Raw genomic sequence first — 14,061 nt, 5'->3', positions numbered from 1 at the left:
ATCTTGAATTGGGGTGTCTTTTTCATTTGGGGGTGTCATAGTGTCCTCCTTGTTCTTGTTACCTCAGTTTTTGCGTTTGTTGTATGGCATGTTGGAGATATTTGGTTTCTTCACTGTGGTGTTTTTTCTTGTTATACTATGGCTCTATATTAAGTGGACTGTCTGCTTTCGGTGGAGCCTTAGAGGCTTGAGATGAGTGTGGACTGAGAGCTGTGTTTGGTTCCTCAGGGTTGAGGGTGTGTCAAAGATGACACTCCCAGGTTAGGCGTGGTAAATCTCTCTTTCTTTCATTCTTTTTTTTTTTTTTTTTTTCCCTTTTGATTCAAAAGGGAAGTAATTCCGCACAGCTGAATGTAATTGGAGGTAGTTAGCAGGCGAATGATATACCCACAGGAGCCAGAGATCGGAAGCTCTTTCCCAAGGACCACACAGGGAATCTCTGCTGCCCTCAATGTGGGCTCCAATTCTCCTGCAGCCTCCCACTGGGTTGCCAAGTTAGATCCTAATCTCCTGTTATTTCACCCCTCCCCCCAGAGTCAGGTGTTTCTGCTAGGCTCAGGGCTGGTGCAGACCTGAGGTCGCCCTGCTTATGACGTATGTCCAAAATGGTGCCTGCTCTTTGTCTTGCTCGCCTTTGAGGGGTGAGCGGAGAGAGAAACTCGTGTCCGTATCGGTCACTTTTTTTTTTTCTCTCTCTCTCTTCTAGTTAGCCTGGTGAACTTTTCCCCACGGAGTTTCAAGCCTCGTTCCCTCTAGTCTCCTCTTTCCGCTTGCCCACTGGTGTCTCGGGCTATTGAGGTTTGGCTCACCTCGCGTTCCAGCGCTGGTGGGTTGAGTCTGCCACAGGTGTCCCGAACTTGGGCTCCCACGCTCTCCATGCAGGTCCACTGTGAATCACTAGTTCCGGAAGAGTTTCCTCTGCTGTTTCTTCCCCTACTCCTCCTTGACCCTGCAGTATCTCCACTTTTATTAACCTGTGTCTTGCCGAAAAATATCAGTGTGCTCCCTTCCTATTCCGCCATCTTGCCGCTCTCCCTATTCTGGGTTCTTTGATAGTTTTTTTGATGGAGCCATTTGGTTGTTGAATTTAGGAGCTCTTTTTTCTGGTGAGAAATGATTTCATTATGACAATTTTATTGAAATGATTTCAGATTCTGTATTGCAACTAACCTTGTTGAATTTTGATACAGTTTTATAGAAGAGTATCAACAGTTTTCTGCAAGACAACTAGAATACTCTTCTTTATCAACTGCATGTCTTTATAAGGCTGGATTTTATATATCAATCAGAAGAACAGATCATTATAAATTGCTGAAACAGATGAGAAAATCTAGCTGTTTTTTCAATCTAGACATTAAGAGATTTGAAAAAATATAGAAATGCAAGTCCTCTAGAAAATTTTTCTGAGAAAGGGTTCTGAGATCTAGTATCCTGTATCTGTTGCCTTGAAGAAACTAGTAGGATTTTCTGTAGTGTCATGCAGAGAAGAGGAGGTTGGAAGGCAAAGAGAGAGACCAATCCTATATCTGCTAGTTTACTTCCCAAATGGCCACAGTGGTCCAGGCAGGAACTCCATTTTCTTAAAAAAAAATCTATTTTTTATTTATTTGAAAGCTCTATAGAGAGAGAGGTAGAGACAGAGGTCTTCCATCTGCTCGTTCACTCCCCAGATGGCTGCAATGGCCAGAGCTAAAGCCTATGCAAAGCCAGGAGCTCAGAGTTTTTTCTGGGTCTCCCACGTGGGCCCAAGGGTTTAGGCCATCCTCTCCTGCTTTCCCAGGGGGCATTAGTAGGGTGCTGGATGGGAAGTGGAGCAGCTGGGACTTGAACCCCTGCCTGTATGGGGTGCTGGCACTGCAGGCTGGGGTTTTACCCACTGTGCCACAGTGCTGGTCCCCCAGGAACTCCTGTTCTCTCACATGGGTGGCAGGGTCTCTAGGTACTTGAGCCATCTTCCAGGTGCCTTTTCCGGAGCCTTAGTAGGAAGCTTGATCAGAAGTGTGAAGCAGCTGGGCCGGGACTTGAACCAGCACTCTAACATGGGACACTGGCTTTGCAAGCAGTGGCTTAACCCACTGTGCCACAACATAGGGCCCCTGGGTCATTTTCTTACTTTCATTGTGTACTTCAGTGGGATACCCTTATGATAAAATTGAATAACAATACATTTATCTTGGAAATTAACTTTTGGTTTTTTAAATTTTAATTAACAGTAAAGGAGCCTTATTAATGAGTTAAATAGTAGTGGTTTTTTGTTTTGTTTGTTTTTTAAGATTATTTGTTTATTTGAAAGAGTTACAGAGAGAGATCTTCCATCCACTGGTTCACTCCCCAAGTGGATGCAACAGCCAGGACTGAGCCAGGCCAAAGCCAGAACCTTTATCTAGGTCTCCCATCTGGGTGGCAAGCACCCAAGCACTCGGGCTATCTTTCACTGCTTTCCCCAGGCCTTATCAGGGAGCTAGGTCAGAAGTGTGGAATAGCTCTGAATTAAATCATGTGCCCATATGGGATGCTGGTGCAGTGGCTTTACCTGCTATACCACAATGCCCACCCCTAATTTATTTATTATTTTTTAAGGGTAGTTGTCTAAAAGTTGAGGACTGGAGAAACCTTCAAATCAGTAGAATCCTCTGTAATTTCCCGGTTTTAAAAACAAAGAGGCCGATAATTTAAAATCTACTTTAGAAGAGATTTAGTTATTTGGAAGAATTACCCGAGACAGAGGGAGAGGCAGAGAGAGATTTTCCATCCCCTGGTTCACTCCTGAAATGGTCGCAACAGCCAGGGCTGGGCCATGCTTAAGGCAGGAGCCTGGGGCTTCAATCCAGGTTTCCCACCTGGGTGGCGGGGGCCCAGGAACTTGGGCCATCTTCTGCTTTCCCAGGCACATTAGCAGGAAGTTGAAATGGAAGTGAAGTAGCTGGGATGCTGGCACTGTGCCACAGCGCCAATCCGTAAAAATCTCCTTTTTAAAAAAATTGTAGAATAGGGCTGGGGTTATGATCAGGGAGGCCAGAGCTCTCAACATGGGTCATTTGGTTAAGTCATACAGCAGGTGTTGTACTGTGATCTGAGAGAGGGAAGCCTCTGATTTCATGGGGTGTTCGGGCAGTAAACGGTTAACAAATAAATAAAGCCCAAGATAGACAATGGTGACTTGCACTAAGAAATAAAATGGAGTACCATGACTAGCATGGGTCAGGCTTCTTCCAGCCTGTGTGGTTCCTTAGGGGGATTGATCTCTAGTTGGAACCAGGCCCCTGGAGCAGTGCGGAGGAGGTTCGAGGCAGGAGTGTTTGCTGCCATGGGAAGCAGCAGCTATGGGTAGCAGAGGAGTGGAGTGAGAGTAATCAGAGATGAAGAGGATAGTTAACTGAGAACATAGGACACAGGCTGGTGTAGGACTGCATTTGAAAAGAAGGCACTGAAACATTCTAAGTGAGCCACAGTGATCACTCTTTGTGGAGAACAGTTTTAGGGTCAAGAGTAGAAACCAGTGCTTTAGCAGAAAAGAAAATTTGGTTGATGGAAAATGAACACGTTTCTTTGAAACAACAACAAAACCTATGCCTTAAATGGGGTAAATTTCTTAGTTTTAATCAATGTTCTTTGGTTATGTGATTTGTTAATGTAAAGGAAAGCAAACTGAAACGGTTCTGGCAACTCTTCTGGAAGTTTGAGTTTGTGTCAACTTTAAAATAACTTAAATAGTGGTAGACCATTTTATGCCTTGAATGAACAGTTAAAAGTTCTTGATTTAGGTATAGTACCAAGAGTGCATGATACAGAAAAATAAAAAGGAAAAACTAGGTTCTTTGAGTTGACTTGAGACAAAAATTCTTTCCTTGGAGCCCAGCTCTGGGCTGGAGTCCAGCAATTTCTGTATGGTGTTTATCCCTAAAGCCCTGCTGGTGTTTCTTTTGCTCATTGATATATGGCATGGACAGAAGTTCATGTCATTTCCTTTAATAAGTTCAGTCTTTGTAGTAAATATTCAGTGAAATACTGTCAACCTTCGCGCCTTGTTTTTATTCCCAGCAACATCTCGAATCAGCGATGCACACTTAGCAGACACAATGATTGGCAAAGCAGTGGAGCATATGTTTGAGACCGAGGACGGCTCTAAAGATGAGTGGAGGGGGATGGTCTTAGCACGGGCGCCTGTCATGAACACATGGTTTTACATCACCTATGAGAAAGACCCTGTCCTGTACATGTACCAGCTCCTAGATGATTACAAAGAAGGCGACCTTCGCATCATGCCTGATTCTAGTAAGTATATATTAGTAACATTTATTTTTGATTACAAAGGAATTTGGATTTCACAACAAGATAATTTGATTATTTTGCTAGGTACATTTTAAAATTAATATATGATACTTTAGTCATACCATGTGGATTGTGAAAGTTTTCACCCACTTGTCATGAATTTTAGGTAAGAAAATGTTAGATGGTTCTGCTCAACACCTATAATAAAATAAAGGCTGCTTAAAAATTATCAGTACTGTATATTACTTATTTTTATTATTTAAGCAAGTATTTTAGCAAAATACTTGAAGGTGTGAGAATCAGTATTATAATTCTGTGTGTTTTCTGCTCTACTTTAATAGCTACTACCTTATTGCCCATCTTGTTTATCTACTCTTTCCCCAGTGAATTATTTTGAAATGAATCCTAGAATTGGATTATTTTATCTGTAAATATTTGAACTTTAAAGAATATTGATTTCAGAAAACATTGGTTGGGGAACCTTTAAGTGGAAACTAGACTATAAGGTCAATATTTATACAGACTATTTAGTTATTTCTACAAGTAATTATCTTAGATAATTTAGATGCATATGGACAAGTTTGTTTCCTAGGCTAACCTCATCGACCCTGCCAGGTTTTTTTTTTTTTTTTTTTTTTTTTATTAAAAAGCTGTTCTGTGTGGTAATTTCGGTACTTCTTTTCCCCCAAAGATTTATTTATTTATTTGAAAGGTAGACTTACAGCGAGCAAAGGGGAGTGTAGGGGGGTGTCTTCCATCTGCTGATTCACTGCTCAAATGGCTGCGATGGCCAGAGGTGGGCCTATTTGAAGCCAGCAACCAGGAGTTTCCTCTAGGTCTCCCACACAGATGCAGGGGCCCAAGACTTGGGCCATCTTCTGCTGCTTTCTTAGCCCATAGCAGAGAGCTGGATTGGAAGTAGAGCAGCTGGGACTCAAACTGGCGCCCATATCGGATGCCAGCACTGCAGATGGCAACTTTACCCTCCATGCCACAGCACCGGCATGGAAGTAACTTAAGTAGTTAAGTAAATTAAGTAATTTAAGTAGTTGACTTACGAAGTTACTTAATCTATGTAGAGTTCCCTGTTATGGGATTTCATATGAGTGGATTGTATAATGTGGAGTTCTTTGTGCTAGTTTCTGTCACTTAGCATGTTTTCAAGGTCCTTCCATGTTGTAGCATCACTTCATTCTGTTTAATGGCCAAATACCATTCTGTTGTATGTAACACATTTTGTTAATTCACTCATCCATTGATAGGCTTTTGGATTGTTTTCACCTTTTGGCTATTATGAATAATGCTGCAGTAGAATTTGTGTATAAACTTCTGTGTAGACATTTGTTTCCATTTCTTTTGGGTGCCTACCTTGAAAGCAGTTGCTTGGAATCATGATGGTATTCCAGTGTTATTTGTTAAGGGGAACTGCCAGACTGATGTTCAAAATGGCCATACTATTTTACATTCCAACCAGCAGCGTGTGGGAATTCTGATTTCTCCTGTACTCATCATCACTAGCTGTTACCTGAATTTTTGCTTCTAGCCTTTCTAATAGGTGTGAAGTAGTGTCTTGTACATTTTTGTGTGTGTGTTCCTGTCAAGCATCTTGTCATATGCTTGTTGGCATTTGCACATCTCCTTTGGTGAAATATCTTCAGATTCATTTTTGATTGAATTATTTGACTTTATTGAGTCATGAAAATCATATTTAAGCCTTTGTTACATTTATGCTTTGAAAATATTTTATCTGTTGATTGTCTTCACTTTCTTTATGGTGTTCTTTGAGGCATAAATGTTTATAATTTTGAAGTCCAGTTTATTTAATTTTTTCTTTGAAGAGTTTTATAGTTTCATTAACTCGATAGGTTTTGAGTTATTTTTTGCTTATACTGGGAAGTCAGTGTCCAGCTTCATTCTTTTTTTGTGTGTGTATATTCAGTTGCCCACCATTTTTGAAAAGACTACTCTTTCCTCATTGAATGTCTTTGACATTCCTGTAGAAAATCAGTTGACTGTGCATGTACAAGTGTATTTTTTATATGAGTGCTATTTGATTTGTCTGCATGTCTATTATACCGGGGCCACACTGCATTGACTACATTTCTTTGTGGTATGTTTTGAAGTTGGGGAGTATGAGTTCATTTTCAGAATTATTTTTTGTTTTCTTGGGTCCCTTGCAATTGTCTATGAATGTTAGAATTAATTTACTAATTTCTACAAAGAAATCTCCTGAGATTCTGGATAGGGGGTTTAATGCTGAATCTGCAGATAAGTTTGAAAAGAAATACCATCCTTTTTTTTTTTTTTTTTTAATGATTTATTTCTTTATTTGAGAGGCAGAATTATAGAGAGAGGGAGAAACAGAGAAAGTCTTCTGTCTACTGGTTCACTCCCCAAATAGCCGTCACAGTTGGACCTGGGCCTGTCCAGAGCCAGGAGCTTCTTCTGGGTCTCCCATGTTGGTGACAGGGTCCCAAGCACTTGGGCCATCTTTCACTACTTTCCCAGACCATAGTAGAGAGCTGGGTCAAAATAGTAGCAGCCAGGACACGAAGTGGCACCCATATGGGTTGTTACAGCACTGGTCCCCGAGCCTAGGCTGTTTTTCCATGCAGTGAGATCTTTGATCTCTTTTGATGAGGTCACTCACCTGCTGCAACAAGAAAAGGAGCTTTGCGTTTTTCAGAATCTATAAGGAATTTCTTAATACAGAACCCTAACTCCCTGGCTCCATCTTCATCCCCCTACCCCACCCCATTTTCTTTTACTTTTGCTGGTGATAGTAGTGGTGGTGATTTTCTGTTTTATATGTTTTCCTAGAGTCTGTAGCGCAGTGTATTTCCCTGGGGTTCTAGAAACAGGTCCCTGGGCCATCCTCAGATTCCATGGCACTTGGTCTGGGGCTGGAGTTTCAGTAGCACCTATTTTCAAAGTATGAAGAATTTCTTGTATTTTGAAACTACACTTGAAAGATGATGTAGAGTGCACTCAAGTTGAGAGGCAGAAACATTAAGAATTCATAGAATAAAACCAATACAGGTTGAGCATTCCTCATCTTAAAAGAATGGGACTAGAAATGTTTCAGATACTGGTGTTTTTCAGATTTTGAAATATTTGCGAGACTTCACTGGTTGAGCATCCTAAGTTTGAAATCTGAAGTGCTCTGAAATCTGAAACAACTTCTTGGTCGTCTTCTTTTTATCTAAGATTATTTATTTTATTTGAAAGGCAGAGTTAGAGAGAGAGGGAGAGGGAGGTCTTCCATCCACTGGCTCACTCTCGAAATGGCCGCAATGGCGAGAGCTGGGCCAGTCTGAAGCCAAGAGTTTCTTCGGGGTCTGCAATGTGGGTGCAGGGGCCCAAGGACTTGAGCCATCATCTGCTGCTTTCCCAAGCCACTAGCAGAGAGCTGGGTTGGAAACGTAGCAGCTGGGACTCGAACTGGTGCCCGTATGGGATGCTGGCACTGCAGACGGTGGCTTTACCTGCTAAACCACAGCACCAGCCCCCTGAAACTTCTTGACACTTCATGTGTCAGCACTCAGAAAGTTTCAAGAGCATTGTGAATTTTGGATTTCCATGTAGGAGAAATCTAATTCACAATACTTCGGCGTTTTAAGTGTGTGACATATTCCCAGTAATCCCTGTAGGAATTGCGTTTGAAATTCTACTTCCAAGTTACTCAGACTTACTTTTTGGTTATTTACAGTTAATCAGGAACCAAAGGAATTCTGGGATGTGCTTTTCAAAATTATTCATGTTTGTAGATCATGGGTCATGTTTTTGTAAGTAAAATTTTAATAAAACACCATACCCACTCCATTTGTATTGCATCCTGTGACTGCTTTTGTGCCATAGTTGCAGGTTGAATAGTTGGGATAGACCATGTGGCCCTCAAGCTTAAAATACTTTCTGGCCCTTTAAAAAAGTTTGCTAACTCCTGGTCTAGATAATCTTAATGGGTTTAAGATACTAATTTTTTTTCCTTAAGAAAAAAATCTTACTGTGAGTTGATACATATTTAAAAATTGATTTTAAATTATTTTCCCTGCCCCCTTCCAATGCAGATGATTCACCTCCAGCAGAAAGGGAACCAGGAGAAGTTGTGGACAGCCTGGTAGGCAAACAAGTGGAATATGCCAAAGAAGATGGCTCAAAAAGGACTGGCATGGTCATCCATCAAGTAGAAGCCAAACCATCTGTCTATTTCATCAAGTTTGATGATGATTTCCATATTTATGTCTACGATTTGGTGAAAACATCCTAGATGTCATCATGAACTCTGCCAAATTTGTGGAACTATTAAATGTATAATTTGTAGACATAAAGACTTGATTGCTTTCCGGTTTAATGAAAGCTTAAATGTCCCTGCGAACCCACAATCTCTGCCAGCAGAACTGGTTTTGTTCTGGATAGTACAGATTGTTGTGAACACAAAGCATTTTGTGTAAAGAGAACTCCTCCCTTTTAGAAGCAGTCTGTGTGGAGAGGAGTTACGGGCAAGTTTGGTAAAAGTTAAGCTAGCATCATAGTCATTTAAACCCATAATTGATCTCAGTCATTTCCTCTTCACTATAACACTCTCTCTGCTGCCACAATGCAAGTATAGTTTGGTATTTTTGTTATTGCCTTTTTTTGAGATATATGTATCTATACCTACCTGTCTATATCTTATATCTGTGTGCATACGTATATAATATATATACACACACAGAGAGAGATACAAGTGTACACACACACCATTGGCAGTCCTTTCTCTGTGGATTGGGATGGGGGTGACATAATTTTCTCCAGTTTAACAGGAGTGCTTAACCCAAGTCAGTCATATTTATGATATTACTATTCTTTATTTAAAATTAAATTTGGGCACAGGAAGCACATAAGAACATTCAGCTTATTTTGAAAGTCAGAAGTTCGGAGCACCTTTTCAATCTGGAGACTTGAAAACAGTAAGTCCAAAGAGGAGCTATATGTGAACAGTTAATGACCCACCTTAGAATTTCACAAACTGGTGAGAAATCTAGGTAAAAGGCTGCCTTTGATTCTAAACTTTGTAAATTTTTTGTTTACATTTTAATTAGAAATACTTTTAGGAAAACCCAGGTCCTTGGTCCATACAGCATTGTTATCATGTAGGTGTGTTTTGGACAGCACATTTGGTCCATTATTTGTACAAATCAGGAATTTGGATTTTAGTTCGCAGATTTGAAAGGCAACATTCATTGGTGGCTTGTGTGCACGTGGTAAGTTCATGGGAGAACACAGTGCTTTTATATTAGAAATGTAAGTTTTAAAAATGGAGTTGCCTTCTAATAAGTTCTTTGAGACTTTTTAATTTTTGTCACTATTATTGCTCATATGATTATGGTCAGAGGCCTCTTTCCCTTTGCCCCTTACTTTTCCTCATGAAGAATGTTGGACAAATAACAGCTTAATCTTAACACTTATTGTGGTGGTGTAGTTCTTGCTCCAGGTGTGCTATTTCTGTGGATCTGTTCCCTTTCTTGACCCCAAAGGATTGCAGAGCAGGTATGTTTCACCTTAGGAGGACCATTCATCACGTTTGCTGGGTATGTGAAAGCAGCCCTTAACTAGAGTCCTTTTGTGGTTTGTCTCTACAAGGTCATTTAAGTTGAAGTAGAACTGCAACTGTGGTTGGTTAACCAGTTGAACCGCTAGTCAATTTGTTCTGGAGGAACCCTGGTGGTTTCACAGCCAGGAGAACGGCCAATTGTGAAACCAGTCTCATTTGGAGATTTGAATCTTGCTGCAGTTTGGGCAGAATCTGAGGCTGCACGCTGTCAATCAAACCCCAGGTTTGAGTCAGTCTGCGCGACCTCTGTTGTGACCATTCCTGCTAAGAGGTGGTGTGATTTCAAGGCCTCGCTGTGCATGGTTTCCTTGATGCCTGTTTTAACCTTCCTGAAGGCTTCTGCCTGGTGCTGTTGGATGGGAACCACCGCTCCCCCTCCTGTAGTCAGTTCCTCAGTCTCTGTCCGCAGCCAATCCCTGTACGCAGGGCTCCACCACAGGCAGCCAGGCCCAAACTTCTCAAAGCAGCGTGATCCCCAAGTCATAGATGCTTCTTGTGTGTGAATAGTGTCATTCTACAGCTCTGCTTTGTGTTTTCCTGTGACTCTTAGGAGTCCTGTGTGTCAGTCTCCAAGCTGAGCCTGGCTGCTAGAGCCCACATTGATGTGTCACATCAGAGTCACAAGTGTGAACAGTACTCATGCAGGCAGGGTGCAGACCAGGCCATGGTGACTTTGGGCTGGAAAATGAATTTTCATTTTGAAGTATCCTGAGGGTTGGGTCAGTTGAAACATTTCTAGCATTACCTGATGACTTGCATTGTGGTTTTTCTGCAAGTAACTTTAGTGACTTTAATATACCCATGATTTCCCAGTCTCCAGAAGAATGCAAAGGACAGTGACAACATCAGTGATGACAATTATGTTTTAAATCATTGTTCTGTTGATTGCCTTTAAGGCTGAGGGAAGGGAAAGGGTTTTTGTTATTTTTCCATTTTCCCCCCATTTTTTCCTTATTTTGGTGGCTTACCACCACACTTAATGACGCTGTGACTAATTCTGCTCCCAAGCCCGTGTATCTTGGGCTTCATTTTAGGCTCATGTTTCGGATCTGCATGCATTGCTTGCATTTTTCTGGTATCTGAATGTTGGTTCCTTGTTCTAGGAATTCAACATTAATTTCCAAAATTATCATGGGACTTGTGACAACACAAGACATGAATCTATGTATAAAATTTATTGGCCTTTCTCATTTACCTGCTCTAGTATTATTGTATTGTGTGTGTGTGTGCGTGTGTGTGATGTCAGGCTGCCATGTAAAACTTCAGAGAAAAATCTTGAAAGACCATCCTTTTTTGCATGCTCTATTCTAAGTAGGATGTTCAATGTAACTAACTAAAATTGCATGGTAACGATACTTAGGTTTTTTGTTTTCTTTCTTTTTATTTTCTTTCAGTTTCCTGTATATTTGCTTACTGTGCTGTTGTAGTGGTCGTAGGATAAAAATGCACTGGTGAAGCAAGTGTAGTGCCAACCGAGGTGACTTTCCAGTTGTGTATGTCATGCAGCATTTGAAGGGACTGTGCATTCTTGAAAATCACGGTTACTTCTCAACCAGATTTCTTTTCTTTTCTTGTTTTATGTGCCAAACCCCGAAGTGCATTGGGATTGAATCTCTGAACACTGTAGACCCATGAGAAGACTGTTCTGATTGTCACAAATTGTAGTGCCTGAAAACATTCTTAAGCTGATTGTCTTAAAAAAAAAAAAGTCTCCAAAGACAAAACAGGAACAATTATAACAAAATAATTATGGTCAAAATGTCTGTGGTTCCTTGGAAATGCTGCGCTCTTTGTATTTTCCACCATTAGTGCAGTGGAATGAATGTGCATAGGTCAGAGGTCTTCGTGTTCACATTTTAAAATTAGGTAATGGCCTCATCTTTTGAGCTTGAATTCATTTTTTAATTTTGATTTTATTTTATACAATGTGTAGACAGTCCCCTGTTCTCTGCATTTAGAAGTATACACAATATAAATCTGTTAATTCTGTAAGTAATTTTTATAATTATGATGTAACTCTATCCTATCCTTAAAACATTTAAAAATAAACCCTTTATGTGCAACTTCTGACTGTAAATTTTGTACTCATGAGCAAAATGTGATGTGTTAACGTGCTTCTGAGAAAAAGCTTTTAAGTCAAATAACCTTTTCACCACATGTAAAATGTCAGGTATGCATAGGAACAAAAGGAAATAGAATTATTTGAATGATAACATTTAATAACTGAAAAGTGAGGGACCAGTAATCAGTATCCCAAATATATTATTAAAATTTTGTGATTTGACACTGATGAGAAACTTCTTAATTTATCCTAAGATTTTAAACTTAAAAGAATTGTTTTAAAAAGAATTAAATGTGTATTTTATACTTTCACATTTATTCTTGCTTTGAATATTGCTTATAATAGCCATAGTCATAGCTAAATATCAGTGAGAAAGATTCTGAAGCAAAAAGTCTGTTTTTTAAGCTGAGGATAAAGAAGTTAAGGTAATATTAACACCTATGTGTGTTCTGTGTTTTGTCTTCCTTAGTAATGTTTAATCAGATTCTTTTTCTGTTTGTTTTGTTTTCCTGTTCACTTTGGCCAAAGGATCTAATGTTTAAGACCAAGACAAGTTGTTTTACTTGGTGACAGATAAATGCAGCTCTGGGCTCAGGTCACCTGGCTTCCAGGCTTGTGTTGGTTCAGCTGTGTAGGAAGCGCTGGTCACTCCCTAGGCTGAGGGTAGGGTGCGCCCCAGCTCTAGAGGAGGAAGACTGCACTGTGCAGGAAGGAGCGAGCGGTTGGGAGGTTGGGAGGTGCAGCTGCTCAGCCTCATCTAGCTTTCATAGCCTTCCTTGCTGAAGGTGCCTTAGTCACTGTTTGGTATTGCTGGAAGGCAAATGTGTTCTCCCCAAAATAGCAAAGCAAGTCCAGTGTAGAGATTGAAGGCTGGTGACTGGTAACATCTGTTGGAGGGAGGGGATTCCTGTTGATTGTTTTTTTTAGGAGAGGCTCTGCAGTGATAAAAAGGATTTGCCACTAGTGAAACATTGACGAGTGCTTAGTAAGTTCCTTGGGACCACTTCCCATGCATTGTTTCATTTCATTCTTACAGTCCTGTAAGGAAGGCATCACTCTTCTCCCTGTTCCTGGGAAGAGGAGAGGGACGGAGCTAGAGGAGACTCTGAACCTCTGTTGTATGCCCAGGCTCCAAGCTGTCTTATTAACTGCCTCAGAATTGAATTACGTCAGCAGAGTGATTTGAATCATCTGTGAGTATAGTGTCATATTTTCTGTGAATAGTGTTTTTGCAACGGTTTCATACATTGGTAACAAATGGGTTTTATTTCCAGGTAGCCCAGTAAGAGGTTTTGCTTTATTCGCTAGATTGTAGGCTTCTGTGTATCTGTATCCTAAGAATTAGAGCCCAAATTTATTTTTTTGCCAGAAAAATAAATACTTTTTATTTTGGAGAGAAAGTATATTAAGGACAATTAAATAATTTAATTTCCTATCACAAGAATGTAGAAGGTTTATATTCCAATGATACTTTTAATATGTCATGAAATTAGTATCTTAAAGAAAAACCTGAGTTTGTTTTTGCTCATAGTTTACAGTCTCCATGGTCAGTCCTTCCAGTCTGCAGGTTCTGCATCCCTGGATTGAACCAGCCATAGATCAAAATTGCTTTGCCCATACACACCTTTTTTCCTTATTTTTCTCCCTAAGGAATACATAAAAATTGTGTGTGCAGCATTCACATTTTATTAGTGTAAGGAAGTGTACAGGGGATGTGTAGTTGATTATATGCAGTCATTTTCTAAAAAGGACTTGGGCATCTGTGGGTTTTGTTATCCACAGGTGTCTTGAAACCAACTCCCAATGCATACTGAGGACCAACTGTGACTTATTTGTCCTGTGTTATGTAATTAATTGTGAGGTGTTGTTAGTCTGTGGTTTCAGAGAAATAGCTGAGTCTTTATATTTCTCTAGAAATTCCTAGATAGTCTGCCTTTGCCCTTATATTGACTAAACTGATTTTGATAAACCAAGCAGGTTTATCAAAACCTTGCACATTTACCCAGAAGTGACATTGACATTCTCTCTGCATAAAGTGAGGGCACTGTACAATAGGCAGTTTTCTGGGTCCCTGCCAGCCCTGAGGTTGGTGACACACAAAACCCCACTCTATTTTTTTTTTATTTTACATGGC

The 14,061-nt window shown here is 40.3% G+C and overlaps 1 protein-coding gene across 5 annotated transcripts in view; it reads left to right on the top strand.

Annotated features, from left to right (window-relative positions):
* The window catches only part of SPIN1 (spindlin 1), an 83,010-nt gene extending 70,889 nt beyond the window's left edge, over positions 1-12,121 (top strand). For all 5 annotated transcript variants that reach the window (XM_062208602.1, XM_062208605.1, XM_062208603.1 and 2 more), the window contains 2 exons: positions 4,042-4,275; positions 8,340-12,121. In XM_062208602.1, coding sequence (XP_062064586.1) covers positions 4,042-4,275; positions 8,340-8,539 — 434 coding nt within the window. In that variant the 3' untranslated portion in view covers positions 8,540-12,121. The remainder of the gene's footprint in view (positions 1-4,041; positions 4,276-8,339) is intronic.
* Positions 12,122-14,061: the final 1,940 nt, after the last annotated feature.

This window comes from Lepus europaeus, chromosome 12, assembly GCF_033115175.1.
Source record: "Lepus europaeus isolate LE1 chromosome 12, mLepTim1.pri, whole genome shotgun sequence".
NCBI classification, from domain to species: Eukaryota; Metazoa; Chordata; class Mammalia; order Lagomorpha; family Leporidae; genus Lepus; species Lepus europaeus.
The sequence above is the reverse complement of the archived record's forward strand: the minus strand, read 5'-3'. Positions and strand labels throughout refer to the sequence as shown.